At 47.8% G+C, this 20,697-nt stretch overlaps 1 protein-coding gene and 1 long non-coding RNA gene across 11 annotated transcripts in view; both read left to right on the forward strand.

The window, feature by feature from the left end:
- Positions 1–20,697, forward strand: part of LOC126516448 (papilin-like) — a 530,520-nt gene that overhangs the window by 386,153 nt on the left and 123,670 nt on the right. For 3 of the 5 annotated variants that reach the window (XM_055064066.2, XM_050166565.3, XM_050166564.3), the window contains 3 exons: positions 10,418–10,579; positions 15,522–15,686; positions 17,854–18,015. In XM_055064066.2, coding sequence (XP_054920041.2) covers positions 10,418–10,579; positions 15,522–15,686; positions 17,854–18,015 — 489 coding nt within the window. The remainder of the gene's footprint in view (positions 1–10,417; positions 10,580–15,521; positions 15,687–17,853; positions 18,016–20,697) is intronic. The other 2 variants (XM_055064065.2, XM_055064067.2) reach the window with 2 other exon arrangements.
- LOC140215161 (uncharacterized) lies at positions 1,021–6,150 on the forward strand. 6 transcript variants are annotated; one of them, XR_011892082.1, is made up of 7 exons: positions 1,021–1,481; positions 1,776–2,066; positions 2,259–2,557; positions 2,851–3,534; positions 3,827–4,124; positions 4,221–4,824; positions 4,922–6,150. It is a non-coding gene; the product is annotated as an uncharacterized lncRNA (long non-coding RNA). The 6 variants fall into 6 exon arrangements; XR_011892080.1 differs by lacking the exon at positions 1,776–2,066 and having other exon boundaries at positions 1,025–1,678; positions 2,851–3,235; positions 3,433–3,534; positions 4,922–6,149; XR_011892084.1 differs by lacking the exon at positions 1,776–2,066 and having other exon boundaries at positions 1,024–1,678; positions 3,928–4,124.

Below are 20,697 nucleotides of genomic sequence, written 5' to 3' on the forward strand. Positions count from 1 at the left end.
ATAGTGAGGTCTACGATACAGCTTACCGATCATGACGAATACTCACCCTTCGTGCCAACGCGAATATAAAAAGAGAGGCGCGCGATTTGCTGCGGCAGTAGTGAGGTCTACGATACAGCTTACCGATCACGACGAATACTCACCCTTCCTGCCAACTCGAAAAAAAAAGAGAGGCGCGTAATTGGCTGCGGCAGTATTGAGGTCTACGATACAGTTTACCGATCATGATGAATATTCACCCTTCCTGCCAACGCGAAAAAAAAGAGAAAGAGAGGCGCACGATTGGCTGCGACAGTAGTGAGGTCTACGATACAGCTTACCGATCATGACGAATACTCACCCTTCGTGCCAACGCGAATATAAAAAGAGAGGCGCGCGATTGGCTGCGGCAGTAGTGAGGTCTACGATACAGCTTACCGATCATGACGAATACTCACCCTTCGTGCCAACGCGAATATAAAAAGAGAGGCGCGCGATTTGCAGCGGCAGTATTGAGGTCTACGATACAGCTTACCGATCATGACGAATACTCACCCTTCGTGCCAACGCGAATATAAAAAGAGAGGCGCGCGATTGACTGCGGCAGTAGTGAGGTCTGCGATACAGTTTACCGATCATGATGAATATTCACCCTTCCTGAGAACGCGAAAAAAAAGAGAAAGAGAGGCACGCGATTGGCTGCGACAGTAGTGAGGTCTACGATACAGCTTACCGATCATGACGAATACTCACCCTTCGTGCCAACGCGAATATAAAAAGAGAGGCGCGCGATTGGCTGCGGCAGTATTGAGGTCTACCATACAGCTTACCGATCATGACGAATACTCACCCTTCGTGCCAACGCGAATATAAAAAGAGAGGCGCGCGATTGGCTGCGGCAGTAGTGAGGTCTGCGATACAGTTTACCGATCATGATGAATATTCACCCTTCCTGCCAACGCGAAAAAAAAGAGAAAGAGAGGCGCGCGATTGGCTGCGACAGTAGTGAGGTCTACGATACAGCTTACCGATCATGACGAATACTCACCCTTCGTGCCAACGCGAATATAAAAAGAGAGGCGCGCGATTGGCTGCGGCAGTAGTGAGGTCTACGATACAGCTTACCGATCATGACGAATACTCACCCTTCGTGCCAACGCGAAAAAAAAGAGAAAGAGAGGCGCGCGATTGGCTGCGACACTAGTGAGGTCTACGATACAGCTTACCGATCATGACGAATACTCACCCTTCGTGCCAACGCGAAATTAAAAAGAGAGGCGCGCGATTGGCTGCGGCAGTAGTGAGGTCTACGATACAGCTTACCGATCACGACGAATACTCACCCTTCCTGCCAACTCGAAAAAAAAAGAGAGGCGCGTGATTGGCTGCGGCAGTATTGAGGTCTACGATACAGTTTACCGATCATGATGAATATTCACCCTTCCTGCCAACGCGAAAAAAAAGAGAAAGAGAGGCGCGCGATTGGCTGCGACAGTAGTGAGGTCTACGATACAGCTTACCGATCATGACGAACACTCACCTTTCCTACCAACGCGAAAAAAAAGAGAGGCGCGCGATTGGCTGCGGCAGTAGTGAGGTCTACGATACAGCTTACCGATCATGACGAATACTCACCCTTCGTGCCAACGCGAAAAAAAAAGAGAAAGAGAGGCGCGCGATTGGGTGCGACAGTAGTGAGGTCTACGATACAGCTTACCGATCATGACGAATACTCACCCTTCGTGCCAACGCGAATATAAAAAGAGAGGCGCGCGATTTGCGGCGGCAGTAGTGAGGTCTACGATACAGTTTACCGATCATGATGAATATTCACCCTTCGTGCCAACGCGAATATAAAAAGAGAGGCGCGCGATTGGCTGCGGCAGTAGTGAGGTCTACGATACAGCTTACCGATCATGACGAATACTCACCCTTCGTGCCAACGCGAATATAAAAAGAGAGGCGCGCGATTTGCAGCGGCAGTAGTGAGGTCTACGATACAGTTTACCGATCATGATGAATATTCACCCTTCGTGCCAACGCGAATATAAAAAGAGAGGCGCGCGATTGGCTGCGGCAGTAGTGAGGTCTACGATACAGCTTACCGATCATGACGAATACTCACCCTTCGTGCCAACGCGAATATAAAAAGAGAGGCGCGCGATTTGCTGCGGCAGTAGCGAGGTCTACGATACAGCTTACTGATCACGACGAATACTACCCTTCCTGCCAACTCGAAAAAAAAAGAGAGGCGCGTAATTGGCTGCGGCAGTATTGAGGTCTACGATACAGTTTACCGATCATGATGAATATTCACCCTTCCTGCCAACGCGAAAAAAAAGAGAAAGAGAGGCGCACGATTGGCTGCGACAGTAGTGAGGTCTACGATACAGCTTACCGATCATGACGAATACTCACCCTTCGTGCCAACGCGAATATAAAAAGAGAGGCGCGCGATTGGCTGCGGCAGTAGTGAGGTCTGCGATACAGCTTACCGATCATGATGAATATTCACCCTTCCTGCCAACGCGAAAAAAAAGAGAAAGAGAGGCGCGCGATTGGCTGCGACAGTAGTGAGGTCTACGTTACAGCTTACCGATCATGACAAACACTCACCTTTCCTACCAACGCGAAAAAAAAGAGAGGCGCGCGATTGGCTGCGGCAGTAGTGAGGTCTACGATACAGCTTACCGATCATGACGAATACTCACCCTTCGTGCCAACGCGAAAAAAAAGAGAAAGAGAGGCGCGCGATTGGGTGCGACAGTAGTGAGGTCTACGATACAGCTTACCGATCATGACGAATACTCACCCTTCGTGCCAACGCGAATATAAAAAGAGAGGCGCGCGATTTGCTGCGGCAGTAGTGAGGTCTACGATACAGTTTACCGATCATGATGAATATTCACCCTTCGTGCCAACGCGAATATAAAAAGAGAGGCGCGCGATTGGCTGCGGCAATAGTGAGGTCTAGGATACAGCTTACCGATCATGACGAATACTCACCCTTCGTGCCAACGCGAATATAAAAAGAGAGACGCGCGATTGGCTGCGGCAGTAGTGAGGTCTACGATACAGCTTACCGATCATGACGAATACTCACCCTTCGTGCCAACGCGAATACAAAAAGAGAGGCGCGCGATTGGCTGCGGCAGTAGTGAGGTCTACGATACAGCTTACCGATCACGACGAATACTCACCCATCCTGCCAACTCGAAAAAAAGAGAGGCGCGTGATTGGCTGCGGCAGTATTGAGGTCTACGATACAGTTTACCGATCATGATGAATATTCACCCTTACTGCCAACGCGAAAAAAAAGAGAAAGAGAGGCGCGCGATTGGCTGCGACAGTAGTGAGGTCTACGATACAGCTTACCGATCATGACGAATACTCACCCTTCCTGCCAACTCGAAAAAAAAAGAGAGGCGCGCGATTGGCTGTGACAGTAGTGAGGTCTACGATACAGCTTACCGATCATGACGAACACTCACCTTTCCTACCAACGCGAAAAAAAAAGAGAAAGAGAGGCGCGCGATTGGCTGCGGCAGTAGTGAGGTCTACGATACAGCTTACCGATCTTGACGAACACTCACCCTTCGTGCCAACGCGAAAAAAAGAGAAAGAGAGGCGCGCGATCGGCTGCGACAGTAGTGGGGTCTACCATACAGCTTACCGATCATGACGTATACTCACCCTTCGTGCCAACGCGAATATAAAAAGAGAGGCGCGCGATTGGCTTCGGCAGTAGTGAGGTCTACGATACAGCTTACCGATCACGACGAATACTCACCCTTCCTGCCAACTCAAAAAAAAAGGGACGCGCGTGATTGGCTGCGGCAGTATTGAGGTCTACGATACAGTTTACCGATCATGATGAATATTCACCGTTCCTTCCAACGCGAAAAAAAAGAGAAAGAGAGGCGCGCGATTGGCTGCGACAGTAGTGAGGTCTACGATACAGTTTACCGATCATGATGAATATTCACCCTTCCTGCAAACGCGAAAAAAAAGAGAAAGAGAGGCGCGCGATTGGCTGCGACAGTAGTGAGGTCTACGATACAGCTTACCGATCATGACGAACACTCACCTTTCCTGCCAACGCGAAAAAAAAAGAGAGGCGCGCGATTGGCTGCGGCAGTAGTGAGGTCTGCGATACAGCTTACCGATCACGACGAATACTCACCCTTCCTGCCAACTCGAAAAAGAAAGAGAGGCGCGTGATTGGCTGCGGCAGTATTGAGGTCTACGATACAGTTTACCGATCATGATGAATATTCACCCTTCCTGCCAACGCGAAAAAAAAAGAGAAAGAGAGGCGCGCGATTGGCTGCGACAGTAGTGAGGTCTACGATACAGCTTACCGATCATGACGAACACTCACCTTTCCTGCCAACGCGAAAAAAAAAGAGAAAGAGATGCGCGCGATTGGCTGCGGCAGTAGCGAGGTCTACGATACAGTTTACCGATCATGATGAATATTCACCCTTCCTGCCAACTCGAAAAAAAAAAGAGAGGCGCGTGATTGGCTGCGGCAGTATTGAGGTCTACGATACAGTTTACTGATCATGATGGATATTCAGCCTTGGTGCCAACGCGAAAAATAAGAGAAAGAGAGGCGCGCGATTGGATGCGGCAGTAGTGAGGTCTACGATACAGCTTACCGATCATGACGAATACTCACCCTTCGTGCCAACGCGAAAAAAAAGAGAAAGAGAGGCGCGCGATTGGATGCGGCAGTAGTGAGGTCTACGATACAGCTTACCGATCATGACGAATACTCACCCTTCGTGCCAACGCGAAAAAAAAGAGAAAGAGAGGCGCGCGATTGGCTGCGACAGTAGTGAGGTCTGCGATACAGCTTACCGATCATGACGAATACTCACCCTTCGTGCCAACGCGAATATAAAAAGAGAGGCGCGCGATTGGCTGCGACAGTAGTGAGGTCTACGATACAGTTTACCGATCATGATGAATATTCACCCTTCCTGCCAACGCGAAAAAGAAAGAGAGGCGCGTGATTGGCTGCGGCAGTATTGAGGTCTACGATACAGTTTACTGATCATGATGGATATTCACCCTTCCTGCCAACGCGAAAAAAAAGAGAAAGAGAGGCGCGCGATTGGCTGCGACAGTAGTGAGGTCTACGATACAGCTTACCGATCATGACGATTACTCACCCTTCCTGCCAACGAATATTGGAGAGCTTACAAGCTCAAGCATTGCGAATATGTGTATGTCTGCCACGCTCGACCTCAACTTAGGGCACGATTACTGAAGCACGCGACTGCCCAATAGACGTTTGCCGCTCTTGCGAACATCTATGTCTATCTTCGTCTGTTGAGGTGACACGAACGTCACCCGCTTCAGACGGTTCATATTTCACATCTAGGCAGCTCTTTTTCCGAGTCTCTATTGCATATTGACTTCACCATTCCTTGAGGTTTCACTCCGGCCAGCATAGCGAGTGTACCAGCATGGCCTTTGTCAGCACCTGTGGTGCCCCTCTCCAAACAGGGAGTCATAAAACGTGACGTATACCATCATGTGGGTTTTGGCAATTTGCTCTATACCATATTTCTACAGATTATACCGCTTCTAAGCATATGCTTAGAACGACGAATACTACTGACAGATCAGCCTCTCTAAGTACTTCAACAGGCGCATTCGTAATGTCAAATTTAACGACATGTAAGCGCTTGCGACTCGACCACCAAACTGCATCAACGGGCGTAGAGATTCTAGCGATCCGTGAAGCAGTCCGTTTTATATCGTACCAGTCGCCTCAAGTCTGGACTATATTTTTTGGCGCAAAACCATCGCTGGAAATAAAAGATTCTGTCAATAAACGATGGCATTATAATCTCCTTGCTCGAGATTTAGAATTTCACGACTTTGCCTTAAGAGCATGCCATCCTATAGCGTTTAGATGAATTTCTGGGTGCTGTGACATATAAGAAAATGAGCAGGCTGATGAAATGGCGAAGATAGTAAAAAATAATGCCACGTAAGTGTCTCATCCAGTTTTCTTGACCTGTCAATAATAATATACTTTATACATGATTATACGAAAAAACTAGAACATACTGCGCTCTGCAGACTCACCGTCATCTACGCCTTCATGGACTCCACCCGACCATACAAGTGAAAATACCGCACACGATCAAAATAAGTTATGCAAGCTTGCTTCACAGGTTACGACTACGTGTGGCATTCACTTGGCGATACCTACACCCTATTGGCCGTGTAGACAGTCTGGACTGTGAGGAGTGAGAGGTACCTGAGACAACTGAACGCGTCTTGCGCACTTGCCCGCAACATGCTGTACGAAGACTATCATTCCTACAAGATTCGCTCAAATTTAGCAATCAACCGTTGTCTGAAAAGATTCTATTGGGACCTTGGCCAGATTTTTGTGGCGTAAATTTGTAAAGGCTGTCATCAAACTCTCGCACGAGAGCGCTCTACATTTGACACGTTGAAGAGCCCTTGCTGTTGAAGTTCGCTCACCACCATCTCCACCCTCATCCTGAACACATCGCTCCCTCTATCTCTTTTTGCTCTTGTCTCCCTTCCCTAATGCTAAGTAGCAGATCAGAACATTTATTCAGGCTGCCCTCTCAGCTTTTCTACCATAATAAACGTCTATATTTCTCCTTGTCTGACTTCATGGCAATTTTTTTTGTCATTCGCGAAGGAGCGACAGCTCAGGTGAGGTTTATGGCAGCGCAGGTTATAACATAATGAAAAGCAAGTGGAATATGTCAGGGTAGCAAGCCTGCATACGTCACAACCAGGTGACAAAATGTTCTGTAAGCGGTATAATTTTTGGCGACTTTCATATTGGTAAGCGCAAAAGGGCGAGTGCATCCGGAACAGAATAAGAACATTCATTTTTGTAATGCGGCGACATCAAAGTGCTGTCTATTTTGCGCTGGAAACTACCCTGACTAATCAATGGTGCGTGAGAATTGCTCGTACCTCAATGAACAGCCTTCCCTCCTCCTCCCTCATATTTTCCTGTACGACTTTGTGCAATCGACCGCCTGTGCTTACTTGGTTATTACGAACGGTACGAACTTATGTTATACGTATATATCGTATGACCATAAATATTGCTTTAAAATGAACAGCGATGCCGCAGTTGTAAGGCTAGATGGAATTTGCGTTAATGCACATCTGCTAAACAGAATCCACATCTTCAAATTCTTCCTCTTCGCATGGAAGCTTTACATTAGCAAATATTAGCCAGATTTAGAAGACCGGGCTTTCAAGGGAAACGCGCTAAAACACGCACCCAGATCTTATTACACGTCACGCACGACCACTTAACATTGATCTGCTTTGCGCTTCCTAAACCTCTGTTGCTATTGCTGGAAGAACCGTTTTGGTGGAATAATCAGAAATGCAAAGTACCATAAGAGTACTAGTTCCGTGTTGCGTATAGTGGAAACATTGCTGAGTAATCGAACCCACTCTTAGAACCACTGCATGTACAAGCACTGCCTGGAGGACTTAATTTAACTACTCCTCTGGGTCTCGCACTACACGCAGTTTTCGTTTACCTTTTGTTTTATTTTTCAATTCCAAGATATCCGTATTCTGCGAATCGTTGAATGCTTCTTTTTCTGCGATAGCAATCAAAGGGGGCGTTCAAGCCACCGGCACGGCCGCCGCCACCTTTGCCGCGCGTCCCGCTATCGACTGCCCATCCGTGGCACAGCTCCAGAGATGCGGGGCGCGTTTTGCTTCAAAAGCGACGAAACGAAGTAAACGCACCACTAGTGTTACCCTGAGTCACCTCGGTGGCGCAGCCAGGACCGCGTTCTGCCTTCGGCTGCTGGCGTCAGCGTTGTGCACAAGCGAATTAAGCACGCTCGCATCTCTGCTGGGCCACTCCGAGTGCGCACTTGTGGAGGCAGAACGGCCAATGAGCGTCAAGCGAATATTCTCCAATGTTTCGCCGAGCACCGATTTAACGGTGATGGTTTTCCATCCGTCTCACCTCCTGCACCATCGATGTGGGCCGCCTGCAACGCCACTGGAAGCGCTCCTCATCCCGTCAGCGTTGTGAGACGCCTGGTACCTGCCGAGGTGCTGTTCCTTCTGCCCCGCAAAAGTTGACTTGTGTGGTGCGTGGCGCCGGTGTGTCCCGCATGTACCCGCGCACAGTTAGAACACAGTACAACGAGTTCAAGGACAACACTCAAGCTTGGTATCGCTGAGAATGCTTCACCCCTTCGGTTGAAACTGCCAATCTCTTTTCCTTCGTAACATTTGCTCCTCCTTGTACGCTGTTATTTATAAGATTTGATTAGGGATCGTAATGAGGCGATGCATTTTATTGCAAATTATATTGCTCGTCCATGCGGATGCTTCCTTCAATTCTGCCTAAGTACAAAGTTTAGCTACGTTTCTGGCGTTTGCAAAATCTGTTCTGTTATACTTCTGAGGGGCAACTTTGGAATGGCAAAACGGAGACCCATGGGTTAATTTTTTATGATGAATGATTTGGAAAGCCACATGGATGATGTTCAGTTGAGGAGGCTTCGTCGATGTGACAGTGTATGTTTTTTTTTAAATTGACATCCATAAATTTAAGCCGTATCGCCACCGAGGAAGTTGAGATGGTTCAGCTTGACATGTCACCAGATCATCGGTTTACATGTGTAGGCCACTGCTGCACAGATTATGTCGTAGTATTAAGGTGGAGTATCCGACAGAACCTGATGGCATTTTATTTTCTGCGCAACGCACCAGAAATCGTGAGAGGTACTTAAAGTGGGCGTAGGCTCCACAAAAGAGACTATGGCCGCTATCGTGTAGCGAGACCTTATGCCTTATTCTATGCTATTCTTATCATCAACCACACACGGCCGCCTGATCCCGTTGATAATGTGGGCAGACCGTCGCTCTGACCACTGGCCAAGCGCGAAAAGCCTGAAAAAGCATAGAATCGGAAAAGGCATCGCTACAAAATACCGGCCTATATTTCTGCTCTGGGCATGCCACTCATTGACAATGAGTGGGCCGCAAGCACACGCCAGGCCTTCTTATAAGGCCTAGCATAGTGCTACTACACTGACTGTAGAGGAAAAGCTTAGTGGAAAAAGAACGCAGTTTCGCCGGAAAGGCGAAGCATCCATTGCAATAGCAAATTAGCAAACAGGCATACGAAGTAAGTATACTACTTTTATCGGTCGTATCAACTCATGAACATTCGCTTGCTAACTAAATTAACAAGCATGGTGTCAGCACTCACAGCAAACATGAACACATCACACTCGATGACTGCGGACACTCGCTGTCAAAACGCTGGCGTGAGGAAACACGGCAGCAGCAGCAGCAGCGAACTAAGTGACATTCGTGCTGTCTATCGCTTCTACGCAGAGCGAGCGCCGAGGACACGCGGCATGCACAAAGCTACGAGCCACCGACGTTCCTAGACTCTGCCGCCAACGCAGATCGTTCTCAAGATACAGCCATATGCGCAGTTGCTGCCGGAGAGAACGCCTCCCTCTCCCTCCCCTCCTGCCGGCGCCTCGCAACGTTCGGTGCCTCACGCGCGGTAGAATACGGCGCGCTTCCCCGTCGCATTCGTACCTCTCGCGCGGGCGATATTGAGTCGCGATCGACTGCTGCCCTCGCATGTTTTGTCTCGCAGATATAGCGTAGGGCGAGCGGTGACGGTGTTATCGCCCGTGGACTTTGTGCTGAACCTGCGCCGACACACACGCTGACGGCAGAAATGCGCTACGAATGCCATATAATCGCTATCGTAACAAAAGTGGCAATCGCAAAGGGACCGTAGTATTATTACCTCTGATTTTCTTAAGAGGTAAATATAATTGAGAAATGATGCAAAAACAAGAAGTTACACGTAGAACGTACGTATGGGCAATGTCTAAAGTTCATTGCGTATAGCTTTGATATCCCATGGCTATACGTACACCTTTGATGTAAAATATACGGTGCGCGAAAGCATGCGTTTGCAGGCACCTGAATTGCATGGCGCCACCACACTGAGGGAGGCTCGAAAACTCGTTGATTGCGCGTCTCATCTGAACCGTATCTCGTCGTATGCGCCGGCTTGCATGCACAGAGTAGCAACATTACCAATTAATGTTACCAATTTTAATACACGGTCGCTATAGGGAGCTTTTCCTCTAGAGTTGACCAGATAACTAACTGTACGTGGCCTAGCTGTCATGAAGCCCGCAAGCTGGCCAGGAGCTAATGAAGAAACGCTTTGAATTGTCGTCACTAGAGCGCCTACACCCACGTATGTTGTAATTGCGCGTGCTAATGTTTGTGTGATATTTGCAGTTATAGATGCGTCCTAAAGCCGAGGATTCACATTTTCTTAGTTGTGTACTATACCGAGGACATGTGCCCTGGCATTATGATTCACTTACCCACCTTATTTCTTTCTGTACTACAGGCGTGTGTAAGCTTCCGCTGAAGGAAGGAAGCTGCAATGGGAAGATTCCGCGCTATTTCTTCAACGTCACTTCCGGGTTCTGCGACGTGTTCACGTATACTGGTTGCGACGGCAACAAGAATAACTTCGCTTCGCATGAAGATTGTCTCGCTGAGTGCGAAGGTAGGTTTTTTGTTATTTGTCACATTTTCCCTTCTATTTATGAATTTATGATTGCCTAACCCGCTATGGAAACGAGCTATGGAAAGAAGAATGATAGGTGTAACATTAAGGGATAAGAAAAGAGCAGATTGGGTGAGGGAACAAACGCGCGTTAATGACATCTTAGTTGAAATCAAGAAAAAGAAATGGGCATGGGCAGGACATGTAATGAGGAGGGAAGATAACCGATGGTCATTAAGGGTTACGGACTGGATTCCGAGGGAAGGGAAGCGTAGCAGGGGGCGACAGAAAGTTAGGTGGGCAGATGAGATTAGTAAGTTTGGAGGGTCAACATGGCCACAATTAGTACATGACCGGGGCAGTTGGAGAAGTATGGGAGAGGCCTTTGCCCTGCAGTGGGCGTAACCAGGCTGATGATGATGATGATGATGATGAACCCGCTGCTTCCTTTCTTAGGCAGCCAATGCTACCTTTGCTTCACGCCTGTTAATAGCGAGTGTATCTTGTGCTACCGCAACTTCAGCACTTTTTTATATCCTTCTGTACATCAGCGGTCTTTGCTGAACCTTACGGAAGCCATTGCCCCAAACCTATGATAATTTTTTTTCAACCGCGCATTTCATTCAACAAATCCTTACCGTTCTGTTCCGTAGGCGCATATCGACAGCGCTCACGACGCCTTCTATTCGGGCGCGAACTTGGGCTTTGTGATCGAGCATTTATGTCGGGGCCCAATTTGCGCAGAACTGTGTCCCTGCGCGCACCCTATCATATACCAATTGACGCTTAAGGTTTCTCCGGCGAAAGTTTGGTTGCCTGTAACTAAAAGCAAAGTGCTATCTCGAAACAAACAGCGCTGGACCGATGAAGGAGTACCCGGATGTACCGTGTACGTTGTTATGATCGACCTGTCAAATGTGATAGACATTCAGGCGTACGTTCCCACGACAAGATGTTTTGCCTCGTCCCAGAAAAGGCTGTTACGGCAAGCCTGGATCTCGACCTGTCAAGTATGAGAAGCGTTAAAACGGGCGTCCTCGTGTCAGCATAATTGCACTCTTCTCCGAAACAGCGTCTACCGTTAACCCCGAGCTGACACAAAAGGATGGATGAACAAAGACAAAGCGAAGGTAAAGACGGCGTCACCTCGTTCTCCCCGAGCTGAAACAAAAGGATGGACGGCGAAAGCACTAATACTTGCACAGGCTCCCGAAGAAGACCTCGGCAACCACAGGACCGCCAGGAGTTATTTAAAGCCGTGCTGGCCCCTGGAGTTAATGAGAGCCGCTCGATACTGAGATGAGAGTCACATCCATGTTCCAATGAAGTGAATACAAACTTTTCTACTTTTTTCATCATCACGATGCCCGGCTTCGTCGTCGTTTCCTGATTTTTGCGCTGAAACCCCGCCTCACCTGGTCGAAATTGTAACAACGGTTCTCTGTCTTCGTATTTTCGGGCTGTTTAACTTGCAGTAAAAGCGCAGTTACTTAAAGTATGACTAGTGGCTGGCCTGCATTTGCCCGTGTGCTTAAAAGTTCCTGATAGCCAGTCCAGTGACGAACTTTACAAACAAAGAAAAACACGCAACACTGTCGAACTTATTCAAGCAGACTTCAACCAATTGACACAGCCATGACCTAATAATGGCACCGGTGTAGCCAAAGTGAGACTACACTCCAAAAGAAATTTATGCCCTTTGGGTCATGCCTTGCCACACAACAATAATTTTTCACACTTTTCTATTCGAATTCTGCAATCACCCCTCCGCGATTGGCGGAAGACTTTTTGGACCCCCAGCCCTTCACCTATCTGTACGCCCCCTCACGAAACCACGATAGCTCCCCATTTGATATGACGTGTACAAACTGATTATGCGTGATTTTACTGAACAAAAGAAAGATAACTATTCCTGATTCGATGCCTTTTCGCCATTAGCCCTCGGCTGTTGGTCAAATGTTTTCGGGCTGCACCCACGTCACCTTCTTGTCAGGCGACGTCACAAAACCGCAAAAACTCACCGCGTCAAAGTGACGTGTACGCGTTAGAGATGCATTAATATGCCGAAAAAAACTGAATTTTCTTCTGAATAGCCGCAGGCTGCCCCGTTCCGAAAGGATTAAAAGATGGCTGCTGTCGCCGATCGCTCAGGCACTGGCTACTCGCGCCTGCCAGAGGGCATGGATTTATTTGCGTGTAATAAAACTCTTTGCGTGGCCGTATAACGTTTTGTACCGATTTCGGTACGTTTACGACCTCGTTCTGCCAACTCTTCTTTACCGAGGATCCGTTTTAGGATCATTTTTAAGCTTCCGTTGCATGCTGCTGCGATTATCGACGAGCCACCGCAAGCTAAGTAAGAGAAAGCGGACCAATCGCAGACACCGGCACCACCCTCTTCATCCGGTTATCGATTTTCAGTGCAGTGGCTCGGCCTCATCGAATTCCTCTCCATTTGAGCGTCTTCCTCGCCTCGTGTGAGCCAATTAGATAAGATAAGATAAGGTAAGATAAGGTCAGTGTAGGCGATGTTATTCGTTTTTCAAGCAAACAAAAGTGACCTCTCATGAACGCGGCGAGCGTTTGATTGGTGTGTTGAGACAACCCTGCGGGTGACAGCCCGATGCTTGCGTCGGCGGTTACGCAAATTTGCCGTCAAGAGATTGGAATAAAAACATATGGGAATAGTTTTACGTTCTAGGGCCCCATGTATCGTAATAGCCGGTGAAATTTTTAGTGCAGACGACTAGTGCGCATACGTGAACGTTGATACAAAAAGTAATGCTTTTTTTTTAACGTAGGTGCATTTTTGTCCAATTTAGAATACTCAGTTGACATAAAATAACAATTTCTGTGCACCGTGTCGTTGTGTAGAGGTAGAAGCATATAATGGTATAGATAGAGAAAAATGTTTCTGCCTACGAAACAGCAAACCGCGTGGACGACCCTCGTGCATACAACTGTTTACTTTAACGAATTCTACGAGTGTTCCTACGCTATGCTTTTGCAGGTGGATTATATTGCACAGAAAACATTTTATCACACTATCAGCTTCACCTGCCACAGCTTTTGTCGCACTAGTGTAGGTAAAAGCAATCGGCGTACCGCCCATTGTGCTTCACTGAGCTTCCTTGTCGTCTACCCACAACGCCAGTGATGCGAAAGAAGGAGATAGAGCGATAAAAGTGGAAGGAAAGGCAGAGAGATCAACAAGGGCGCACGTTCGGTTTGCTACCTGGGACGGGAGATGGGGGTTAATGGATGGCAAAAAAATGAAAGAAAGCTCTATGGGTGTCGTTTCGTGCGGAGGTGCACACTGGAGCAGCAGTCGCTACTGAGGTCCGTCGACGTCGGAAACGTATCGCTTTCTGCTCGTGCGATGCATGCGTCCTCTGTCAGAGAGAGTTCTACCGGAGCACGCGGTGCCGAATGGACGACAGCCGCTGAACGTAGAGCTCACCCTGCAGCGAGAACTAGCGCAACACTGGATTACAGGACGGCGTAAGGATTAAAGACCCATAGTATCGCTCCCTTGAACTTGCTAAAGCTTCATTGCAGGGATGCGATGAACTATGGAAGGTAATAACACGCAAATGGAGCAACGCCGGACTGGCAACTTCGATCATGCTCAGTACAAATGCGGGAAATACTTCTCCAACAATGTTCACTTGCGGCAGATGACACATACCCTGGAGCCAACTGTCGATACGTCGTTGACGGGGGCTACACAGCTCGCTTAAAGCTGTAATTCATCCCATGTAGGAGGCCACACAAAAAAAGCAACTGCGTTTAAGACATACTAAAAAGTCAAAATGAACTTGTCAAAGATATCACAAGATTTTAATTGTGAAAAAAATAAACCTTTGCTCATACATAGCAGTGATGACACTGCTATGTATGAGCAAAGGTTCATGACATAACACTGTCAAATGAAATTTTATTACATCGGTAAGGTATAAGAACTGCGCTATTACCGTGACGTGTAGACAGATCAGAGTTGTTTTAAGAAATGTTCAAGATGTCATCACTGCTATAGGCACGGCTTCGTACTTCATGCCTGGGTGATTGAAACGATCTGAAGAAAAAAATGAAAACAATAAGAAAAGCAATTTATAAAGAAACAAATCAGGCTGAAGTGACAAAATTTCAACGGATCTTTATTAAACTCTGGCGTGGCACAAGTATAACTGCCGGGCATTCGTGACTTTGTGCGCGAGCTTCGGTCCCAGGGGCCTAAGAAATCAATTCCTAAGGACCTGTATTTGTGTGCCTCGCTGTAAATGTGACACTTAAATGCATAATTATGATGATGCAAAACCGCGCACAATACGAGAATAACGACGCCAAAGACGCTTAAATTGTTTGCCGCCACTTAGGGAGGAATCGAAATGTTTTTCGTCTACTGGACACAATGAGACCTTCGTACATATACTGCGCCGGGTTGGATAACCAATGACACTTGGCTTAGCTAAAAATTATAAAGAATACTAAAAGTATATAGTGCTTCAGAGGCTTTAGTAAAATAGTTCGTTCATTTTACTACAAGTGTCTTAATCACGTCTGTTTGGAGATCGATGTAGTCGCATAAGTTTCCATACGTTGTTAAAAATATCCAAAAAGGCACCATTGCGCAGTCACAATTATCTTTTAATATTCCTTGCGACTTCTTTAGGCAATACTGCTACAATGAAGTGCACAATATATAAATGTAAACCTTCTTTGTTGATATCGGTGGCTTGGTAAACAAAATCACCTAATATACCTGAGAGACGGCTCTTTATTAGTGCAGGTGTTAATTTCTTGAGTATGTGGGAATACCTTCAGTACCCTAATAGCAGCCAAGAGGACGAAAAGCTCTTACAGATTTTCTCGGGCGCCTAAGAAGTGTGAAATAAATACGACTTTTGAAAATCCACGATACTTAATGCGGATGCCTTCGCAGACCCTTGCCGCCTGCCTATGGACCCCGGACGCTGCAACAACGACACGCAGGAGCGGTACTACTACAACTCACAGACGGGGCTTTGCGAGACCTTTGAATACGGCGGCTGCGACGGAAACGAGAACAACTTCGTCGAACTGGATTCGTGCAAGGCGCGCTGTGAAGGTCGGTGCACGTATCGAGCAGGTACCGATATGTCACGGTGCACCTCAAGGTAGACAGTTCTTCTCCGCGAAAACTAGGTGTCGGTAGGAGATGACCTAGGTGTAACTGACACTAAGTAAACCAGCATTTCATCACGCCCAGGGGCACTGATGGACCGCCGCGTTGGCTTAGTGGCTATGGTGTTGCGGAAGAAGGTATTCGGAAGAAGGTGTTGCGGAAGAAGGTATTCATTATCCGCATATTATTCTGTTCCGCAAACTCTACTAATAACTCTCCCCTGCTATTCCTAGTGCCTATGCCATATTCCCCCACTGCCTTGTCTCCAGCCTGCTTCTTGCCTACCTTGGCATTGAAGTCGCCCATCAGTATAGCGTATTTTGTTTTGACTTTACCCATCGCCGATTCCACGTCTTCATAGAAACTTTCGACTTCCTGGTCATCATGACTGGATGTGGGGGCGTAGACCTGTACAACCTTCATTTTGTACCTCTTATTAAGTTTCACAACAAGACCTGCCACCCTCTCGTTAATGCTATAGAATTCCTGTATGTTAGCAGCTATATTCTTATTATTCAGGAATCCGACTCCTAGTTCTCGTCTCTCCGCTAAGCCCCGGTAGCACAGGCAGTGCCCGCTTTTTAGCACTGTATATGCTTTTTTTGGCCTCCTAACTTCACTGAGCCCTATTATATCCCATTTCCTGCCCTCTAATTCGTCCAATAGCACTGCTAGACTCGCCTTACTAGATAACGTTCTAGCCTTAAACGTTGCCAGGTTCATATTCCACTGGCGGCCTATGTTCCAAAGACCGCGTTCGCCCATGAAAACGCGACCAGGCTTCAGCTCCTGCCCGCTAAGGGAGGCACATTGTTCGAGTCTACAATTTTTGTCTCTGCATTAAAGGGGTCAGGGGCGCTACAACGTAAAGCTATAACAAACTTGTCTATTTCAATTCTATAATCAGCCCTCCGTGATTGGTCAATAACTTTTTTGGACCACCCCCACATCGCCTGTCTGTCACGCGACGTCACGAAAACCGCGATCGCTCTCCATCTGATATGACGTGTACACACTGATTATGCGTGATTGGACCGCACAAAAGAGAAAGAGTTATTTCTCATTCGACGCCTTTTCGTCTTTAGCCCTCTGCTCTTGGTCAAAATTTTCGGGCTGCACCCACTTCACCTGCCTGTCGCGCGACATCACCAAACCGCGAAAGTCACTTCGTCAAAGTGGCGTGTATGCGTTAAAGATGCATTAATATGCCGAACAAAACTGGTTCTTTTTTTTTCTGAATAGCCGCAGGTTAACCCGTTCCGAAAGGAATAAAACATGGCTGCCGCCTATCGCTCAGGCGCTGGCTACTCGTACCTGCCGGAGAGCACGGGTTTACTTGCGTATAACAAAATTTTATGCGTGGCCGCGTAAACGTTCTTGAGCACCTTCGGCACGCTTACGACCTCGCTCTACTTACTTTTCCTTGCTGAGGATCCATTTTAGTGGCATTCCTAGCCTTCTGTTGCACGCCGCCTTGATTTTAGACAAGCCACCGCAATCTAAGTAAGGGAAAGCGGACCAATCGCAGACGCCGGCACCACCCTCTTCATCCGGTTATAGATCTACAGTGCGCTGGCTCGGCCCCATCGAAACTCTCTATACTTGAGCGTGCTCCTCGCCTCCTGGCAGCAAATTACAGACGAAAAACCACTCAATGTAGGCAATCTTATTCGTTTTGAAAGGAAAGAAAACACAGCTCCTATAAAGTGAGAGAGCGCTTGATTGGGCTGTTCAAGCAACCCTGCGGGTCATCGCCTGATGCTTGCGTCGGCGGTTACGCAAATTTGATGTAAGGAGATTGGAATAAAAACATATTGGAATAGTGTTACGTTATAGGGCCCCAGGGTCCGTATTCACGAAACGTTCTTACTCCAAAAGCGTTCGTGCCAGCGAATAGTGATGTAGGGCACATTATTAGCGAAGGCGATCAGCCAATGAAAAACAGCACTTACGAACGGAAAGCTTTGTGAATGCGGCCCCAGATCTTTCATAGCGCGTCGTGCGCACTCAGGCAGATGTTACGTCGTCACCTTGTAATGTTTGCCTAATGTTTCTGCTCGCATGGCGCGTCTGTTCCGCTGTGTGCATTCATCGTGGACTGCTGGGTCAGACGTGTGCTCGCAGCCCCAGGACCCCGGACCGTGCTACGCGTACCTGCGCCGCTTCTACTACGACAAAAGCCAGGACCGCTGCCTGCCGTTCATCTTCGGAGGCTGTTTGGGCAACGGAAACAACTTCTACACCAGCGCCCAGTGCAATCGTCACTGTCGCTGTGAGCCACTTTTTCTTTTCAGTTTTGAGCGTGCGCGGTGGGGCGAGCGAGCAGGAAGCATCGTTTATTTATTTCTAGCTGCCCTTCCGTTAACGTGTACCGCAGCCCCTATGCGTTTTTTTTTTTTTTGATGCTGCAGAAACGCCCCAATACATGCGCGGTAGCATAACCAGAAGGAGCAAAGCAGCACCTGAAGCGTGAGATCTGCACAAGTGAGAATGAGACCAGAACAAGAACTCCGCGTGCTTTCGCGTGTTCTTGTTCGGGGGTAGCGTTTGTGTTGCTTCATCGTTTTCGAGTAGGCTGTTCCGTTCGTCGCACTGGCGATCACAAATCGCCGAAATGTTTTCGTCCCAATTTTTCTTGCATATAAATATGGCATTCTGAACCAGGGCGTCCACTTCCGATTTCACGTGGCTTTTTACTCTGCACACGGCACGCTTAGTGTGCTAGCTTTCGTTAGATCATCGAAACTAAGGACCATCTGCTTGATTATAGACATTGCATAAGGTCCCGCCCGGAATTCGCGATTGCAGATGACTTTGCACAATTAAGATTACAACTACAACGTAAAGCTATTGCGAACTTTTCTATTTCAATTCTATGATCAGCTCTCCGTGATTGGTCAATAACTTTTTGAACCACCCCCACTTCGCCTGTCTGTCACGCGACGTCACGAAAACCGCGATCGCTCTCCATCTGATATGACGTGTACGCACTGATTATGCGTGATTGGACCGAACAAAAGAGAAAGAGTTATTTCTCATTCGACGCCTTTTCGTCTTTATCCCTCTGCTCTTGGTCAAAAATTTTCGGGCTGCACCCACTTCACCTGCCTAAGGTGAACCCTTTTGCACCCTAAGGATGCTGGTTTGTTTCATTGCTACAACCATTGCTATTTACTGTTGACCATAGCCAGGTCACACAATACCTGTGATGAAGGACGTCGTAGTTGTATAGTTGTTTTTGTATTGATTCTGATAACCTGGTACGCGCAGAAATAAATTATAGCCGATTTTGACAGCGATAGCTATTAAAATTTATTTGGCAAAGGTTTCACGTCTGCTGTCGCAGCTATCATCATGCTTACTTGCCTCAAATATTTGCCAAAAAAGAAACACTCAATACGATGTTACCGTTTAAGTGCAAGAAAGTTGATGCATGGAATAGAGCAGCCCCCTTAAAAATACAAGGAATTTTACTGTGTAAATATCTGCTTGACAGAACGTTGTTTTAGTACACCCCGCCTTTTTTTGTGGAATAATACTTGTACCTCCGAGACGTCGCTTCAACGTTGGTGTGCGATGGACGCGGACCACCTCAGACGTCTACCAGACTCGGCGACATCAGCGGTGGCCACGTTAAGAAAGAGGACCGTCCCTCACAGCGACTCTGGCAGCGAGGACACCCGTTCCTACACATTGAGCAGCGAAGCGGCCTCCGACAACGACTTCGAACTTGTGAGCTGCAAACCATACACACGTAAGAACAGGAGCTCTTCGTCCTCGAGCACATCCAATGAACCACCGCAATGCAGGCCTGTGACCAACGCCATCCTTTGTTCCTGATGTGCGCAACGGGAACAAGTAACGCGTCTGCTGGCAAACTCTTTCGATGTTACTGGAGGTACTGCGGCCCAACGAAATTACCGACATCAAAGTGAATACACGTAAGAACGCTCTGGTGATTGGTGTCGCGCATGCGGCCGGGCTGAAGAACTTGCGCAACGTCACCTACCTGGATGTAATGAATGCCTGTTCCCGCATCCACTGGACTCCGACGTCATCAGCGGTGTCATCTGCGATCTCGATGCCGCCATTCCTAGCTTCGACATGGAAGTTCTTGCAAAGCCAGCCAGTGAAGCTCCTGTCATCGCGAGTGTTACCCTCCTGGACAACTCACGTTATTTACAGATATTGCTGAAGGGAGACTCCCTACCTTCAAATGTAAAGGTGGGCCACTTTCAACATCCTGCGTGACCTCTCGTACCGAAGCCACTACTATGCCTCAACTGCAAGAAGCTGGATCACTAAGAAGCGTATGCAAGAATAAAGCAGTGTTCTCGCTGCGCGGAACACCAATCCACGGATGAAAGCAGGGCCACTGTTCTTAAATGTTCGAATTGTCATGGATCCCATGACGCTTCGTAAAAGGAGTCCCAAAATGTTAAAGAGGAGCTGGCTGTTTCAAAATAAATCGTGTGAGACGATTCATCTAGTCAGGAAGATGCCAAAACCATCAGAAAGCGGCAAATCGTCGTGGACGTTTGTTAAACAAATTCAGTGCCTCTGCCGCGTCCGTAGTATGCCTTGTACTCCATCCCCTTGCCGCCCGGACCGGTCGCGTCTGCTGGGAAGAAGGGGCGGAATTCACTAAGCTGCGCTTTTCGTACGCAATTTATTTGCCAAATATTCTTACGCTAAGATAACTGTGCAACAGAAGTGGCAGCTCATTTAACTTGCGGCGTTGTGACAGCAAGCATGAAGCAAAGGTCGAATTAAAAGACAAGAAATAAAAGAAGGACGGTCAACTGATAGCAAGATCGCACATCATGCGTCTATAGTTGAGGCTATATTCTTACAGCAAATCACTGCACACCCCCTTTCCGAGAGCTTCATTTCCCGGGCGCCTGCAACTGCGCCAACAAGCGCAACCGTGCTCGCCCGTTTACCGCACCGGCGT

Source organism: Dermacentor andersoni, chromosome 1 (assembly GCF_023375885.2).
Source record: "Dermacentor andersoni chromosome 1, qqDerAnde1_hic_scaffold, whole genome shotgun sequence".
In the NCBI taxonomy this organism is placed as follows: domain Eukaryota; kingdom Metazoa; phylum Arthropoda; class Arachnida; order Ixodida; family Ixodidae; genus Dermacentor; species Dermacentor andersoni.